Here is a 6000-nt window from a genome sequence, read left to right on the forward strand (position 1 = left end):
CCTTTGTTTTTCACTTTCTGTTATGTTTTGTGTGAGATACTCTCTTTTACTCTCTCATTGGTGGCATTTATTCAGACATTCACTGAGCGCTTACTGTGTGCCAGAACACACTGCTACATTTCCATTTGGGTGCACCCTTCCTATTGGGATTCGCTTCTGCTCTCTCACTGGTAGGAACTGTCTTATCCGCTAGGCTTCTTTCTGCTCCCTCTCTTAAGGTGCTCTTGCTACTGTTTTCATACTCACTGTTGTCTGCAATTGGCCTTACTTTTTCACCACTGTGTTGAAATTTGCTAATCTCTGATAACTTCTTCCTCTTCTATCCCATACTAGTCTCTCATTTTTTATTCTCATTTTAATGAGTTAACAGTTTTTCCTTTTTAATATTTTATGAAATGTCTGTTCTGAGCCCACCTAGATAATGACATCCTTGGTAGAGACTTTTTATGTTTTACTGCAGTGATGTCTGTACCCATCCCCACCCCCCAAATTTTGGCACACTTTTTTGGTTTGTAGATAATACTTTTGGGCTAGTTTGTTTTTGAATGATGAAGAATGAAAAAAAATTTTTGAGTAAAGTGTGGTGAGATGTGCATTGGACAACAGGACTGAAAGACTCTGCTAACTCATTGTCTTTTGTAAATATGGATTTACAGAGGATCTGATTTAACACACTGCATTTGTACTTGTATGCTGTGGCAAAGAAATTCTGGTATCATATTTGTATCCAACATACATTTGTTTAAAAAACGAATCTGAAGTACTGTGAACTTAACAGACCTTTGATGTTTAAGGTTTAGAGATACTGGTAGAAGGTAAAATGAGAAAATTTTATTTATTTAAATATGTTTCAGTACAGATGGTTGGTAGTTAAGGAGCATTTGTTTATCTGAATATTTATGTATAAATATATATATATATAGTGTGACATATATTTTGCATGACATTATTACAGAGCCATTTTTGGAAAGACTTCCATTGAGATGTGTTCAGGATATACTTAGGAACATTTTAGGAAAGAGATCAGACTGACAGGAAACTGGAAATGTAGAATTTTTAAAAGCTGGTTGAATGTGTCTTGAGTGCTAATTCAGGAAGGCATTATCAGTTTATTTGAGGAAACACACATTTAAAGCCTTCACAAAGGGCTACTCAGAGGTGATGCACTGGGCTTCCCAGGTGGCTCAGTGGTAAAGAATCTATGGCCAAGGCAGGACATGCAGGAGCTGTGGGTTTGATTCCTGGGTCTGGAGGATCCCTGGGAGGAGGAAATGGCAACCCACCCAAGTATTCTTGCCTGGAAAATCCCATAGATAGAGGAGATTTGTGGGCTGCATTCCATGGGGTCACAAATTAGAGAGAAAAAGACGTAGGTGTGCATGTGTAGTGTTTGGGCATCTGGAGAAGAAAATTTTGAGGGAATTGTCATTGCCTCTAGATCTGTTTGCATTTTCCAACAATAAAATGACATGTAAATCCTCATCCAAAGCAGAATTTTCAGACAGGTGACAAACATACCATACAACTCAGTATTGACTTATTTAGAGTTTATGGTTGTTTGGTGGTGGTGTTCAGTCGCTCAGTCGTGTCTGACTCTTTCCTACCACATGGACTGCAGCACGCCAGGCTTCCCTGTCCTTCACCATCTCCCGGAGCTTGCTCAAACTCATGTCCATTGAGTCAGTGATGCGATACAACCACCTCATCCTCTGTCCTCCTCTTCTCCTCCTACCTCAGTCTTTCCCAGCATCAGGGTCTTTTGCAGTGAGTCAGCTCTTCACATCAGGTGGCCAAAGTATTGGAGCTTCAGCATCAGTCCTTCCAATGAATATTTAGGATCAGGGTCTTTTCTAATGAGTCAGCTCTTCACATCAGGTGGCCAAAGTATTGGAGCTTCAGCATCAGTCCTTCCGATGAATATTTAGGGTTGATTTCCTTTAGGATTGACTTGTTTGATCTCCTTTCTGTCCAAGGGACCCTCAAGAGTCTTCTCCAGCACCACAGTTTGAAAACACCATTTTTTCAACACTCGGCCTTCTTTATGGTCCAACTCTCACATCCATACATGACTACTGGAAAAACCATAGCTTTGACTATATGGACCTTTGTTGGCAAAGTGATGTCTCTGCTTTTTAATATGCTGTCTTAAGTTTGTTAAATAGCTTTTCTTCCAAGGAGCAAGCATCTTTTAATTTCATGGCTACATTTACCGTCTACTATGATTTTGGAGCCCAAGAAAATAAAAGTCTGTCACTGTTTCCAATGTTTCCCCATCTATTTGCCTTGAAGTAATGGGACCAGATGCCATGATCTTAGGTTTTTGAATGTTGAGTTTTAAGCCAGCTTCTTCACCCTTTTCTTTCACTGTCATCAAGAGGCTCTTTAGTCCCTCTTTGCTTTCTGCTGTTAGGTAGATATTAATTTTTAAAAAAAAACATAAAAGTGAACATAATATTTAATCAGTTCTTTCAAAGGTTATTTTGTGTCATAGGGTAAATTATCTATGAAGTTTTAACATTTGTTAATGCTCTCAACTTGAGAATTGTGATATTTTGAAATGGAGTTATTTGAATTATGCTAGACAAGATCTCAGAACATGATCCGAGTTTGAGAATAGATGGATATGATTCCCTGCTCGCTCTCTGTAGTTCATGAAGGATTTACATGAAGGTTTAGTTTTCTCTGTAGTTTAGGTGACTGCAGAAATTAAATGTCATTTACTTGTTTTTTCTGATAACAGAATAAAATGGATTGTAGTGATACTGTTAAATTCTTATTTTCTTCTTTTTCCATTCTAGATTAAAGAGTCTATTGTTGGGGAAATCAGACGGGAGATTGTAAGTGGACTTCTGGCAGCAGTATCTTCAAGTAAAGCATCCAGTTCTAAGCAAGATAGTCACTAATGGAATTTATAGGTAATTTTTTCTGAATTTCTTTGTTTAGCTAAATGTAACTTAGTACTTAGTTTTTAATGCTTTTTCTTAGTATATAGGTCTGTTTCCATAGCTAAATTTTTGTTTTTAGGAAGTATGCAATATGTTATTTTACAGTGTGAAAACCTTTTATAACCTCATTTGAAGTGTGAGTCAAATCTCATAATCTCAAACCTCCAAGTGATACTGATATTTTATCATTTTATTGAAATTTCATTATAGTAAATAAATTCTGGAATTGGGGAAATTGGGACCTTCAAACCTGAATTTTGATAGCACTGCCCTGGTTATAATATAACTTCGAATGGATCAAGATTTCAAGCATGTGTGCATACCAAGTTGCTTCAGTCGTGTCCAAGATTTCAAGACTTAATCATAAACTTTTAGTATCTTTTGTTTTTTAAAGAAAACATATCCCATAGGTCTCATTGTACATAGTACATTAGGTCTCATATCTAATCATGTCATAATAGATAATGGAGGATCTTTATTCTCTTCCTTCCTTTTAAAGACTTTTCAGTAAAAATTGAAAAATGCTTAATGTTTCCTTTTCTTCTTTTTTTAAGGTTGGCATAGGTCCTGTTAGCTGCGTGATACTGGAGCTATCAATGATATACACTGGTGGAGGTGTCATTTGTGCTTCAGAAGATACTTGCTGCTGAGTTGGGCTACTGTATACAATGTTTATTTCTTCTGTGCATATCTTTTCAAAAAACTTAGAAACATAGGCACTTTGCTGACTTTATTTCTTTTCTAAACTATCAAAACCATAGCCATTTGAAAAGCCTAATATTTATTTGTATGTCAGTATTTTCCAGTTGATTGCCTAGGTAGAATTAATTTTAAAACTTGAAAACTTCCATACTTAACCAACTTATAAATAACATATTTCTTCAGACTGGCTTCTTAAAACACTGACCTCTATGAGGTATTTACTGTGCAATAACTGATTCATTTTTTGAGAGCTTGAAACAACCAATGATACTCCCTCCACTGCTGTTAATTAGTGTCACTTCCAAGAAGAAAAATTATCCTGTTGTAAAAACTGCTTTTAATTCTTGAGGAGTTTACTAATAGCAGTAGGATAGAATTTATGTTACCTAAAACTACTTAATGTTCTTACACTGTAAGCATTGTTATTTTACCCAAGACAATTGTAATTTTATTGTAGCTTATGTAGTTCGGGGATTTTTGTTTGTTTGTTTTTTTGGAAACATGTCTTATGTTAAACACTATGTACTTTTTGCAGTGTCCAGACTTCTTTATTATAAGGACATGTTTCTTCTTTTAGACTAAATAGTAGAGTATTGCCAAAATAATGGGGCCTGTGACTTGAATGGATAGAAATGAATAAGCTGGTTTTGTTTTTTCAAAATGGAATTAATTTAGATTTTTGTTTTCTCATAAACAAATTTTAATTCATTCTTAACCCATGAGAATTGTTTGCTTTATGGGGCAAAAAAAAAGGAAGGTAGTTTCCTATTTGGTTTTATATATGTTAAATAAATGTGTAAAGTAACAACCAGATGTTATTAGAATTATTCTTTAGCATTTATAATTTTCAACTCCTATTATATTTCTTTGTGTGAAATTTTAATCAAAAGTGGTTGAGAGGTTAACAGTATACTTTGAAAGAATATCTAAAAGGTTTCTTAAATGTTTGAATTATCACATCACACAAAGGCTGATTTCTAAAAAAAAATTAATAAAGTATTTATTTTGCCTAACATGATTTTAGTGATTTATTTTCTTGAACCACAACATGAAGAATTTGGATTAGATTTGATAAGTAACAAGATCCAAAAGAACTGGAGCATATAATCTAACAGGCTAAAATTCTCTTTTCCTGAAAAGGCATCTACGATGCTTTCAAAAATGTGGTTAAGACTAGACCACCATGAAGAATGCACACTGATGCCTCTTGGTCTCATCTAGTTCTGTAGTCCTAATTATTACCATCTGAGTCAAAAATTTTCTTTCAACTGTACTGTTAAGCTGTGAAGAACAGACATTAAAATATTACTTTATTCTCTGGCCAAATTCAGTCAAATTCTCAGTCATTCAGCAATTTGACTACCTGATTCTAATAATAGTAATGATACATATAAACCAAACACTGATATTAATACTAATATTAATACAGATATCAATGATTTTTAACTAATCAGCTTTGTATCCACTTACAGTTCTTTTCTGACTATACAAGAACCCAAAATTTGATAATCAATATTAAATAGCCTGATTCAACGGGCAGATCCCTTACAAATGAACTTAAGTACTATCAGAGTTTCATGTTTACTCCCATTTTAAGCTTTGTATACTCAAAACATTTGAAAGCTACTATATTCAAGCCACCATGCTAGCTGCCGAAGTGAATGAGAGGGGTCTAAATGGAAGAACAGGGCCTCTTTTTTTCCTGAAGGTTGAAGTTTAGAAGTACCAAATAAAAAATATGAAAATCATAAAAAGAATTTGCAAGAGTGGAGCCTGTGATGTTTGGAGATGTAAGTCTTTACCAAGAAGACTTAATTTCAGTAAAGACTTAAAGAATGGGAAATGGAAAGGATGAAGTTTAGGTAATTAAGAATATTTCAGTTCTTGTTGCTCAGTTGCTTAGTCATGTCTGACTATTTGTGACCTTATGGACTGCAACAGGCCAGGCTCACCTGTCCTTCACTGTCTCCCAGAGTTTGTTCAAATTCATGTCTATTGAGTTGGTGATGCTATCCTAACCATCTCATCCTCTGCTGTCCCCTTCTCCTTCTGCCTTCAATCTTTCCCAGGTCAGGGTCTTTTCTGATGAGTCAGTTCTTCCCATGAGGTAGCCAAAGTATTGGAGCTTCAGCATCAGTCCTTGCAATGAAATACTCAGCATTGATTTCTTTTAGGATTGACTGGTTTGGTCTTGCTGTCCAAGGGACTCTTCAAGGGTCCCAAAATTTGAAAGCATCAGTTTTTTGGCACTCAGTCTTCTTTATGGTTCAAATCTCACATCTGTACAGGACTACTGGAAAATCCATAACTTTGACTCTACGGACCTTTGCTGCCAAAGTGATGTCTCTGCCTT

General features: G+C 35.4%; 1 protein-coding gene across 5 annotated transcripts in view; it reads left to right on the forward strand.

Moving 5' to 3' along the window:
* ITPRID2 (ITPR interacting domain containing 2) overlaps window positions 1-4660 on the forward strand; it is a 39635-nt gene extending 34975 nt beyond the window's left edge. For all 5 annotated transcript variants that reach the window (XM_055397482.2, XM_055397485.2, XM_055397486.2 and 2 more), the window contains 2 exons: window positions 2799-2915; window positions 3500-4660. In XM_055397482.2, the coding sequence (XP_055253457.2) occupies window positions 2799-2903 (105 nt within the window). In that variant the 3' untranslated portion in view covers window positions 2904-2915; window positions 3500-4660. The remainder of the gene's footprint in view (window positions 1-2798; window positions 2916-3499) is intronic.
* Window positions 4661-6000: the final 1340 nt, after the last annotated feature.

This window comes from Moschus berezovskii, chromosome 2 (genome assembly GCF_049115385.1).
Source record: "Moschus berezovskii isolate FMDL1 chromosome 2, NW_MosBer_1.0, whole genome shotgun sequence".
Classification (NCBI taxonomy): domain Eukaryota; kingdom Metazoa; phylum Chordata; class Mammalia; order Artiodactyla; family Moschidae; genus Moschus; species Moschus berezovskii.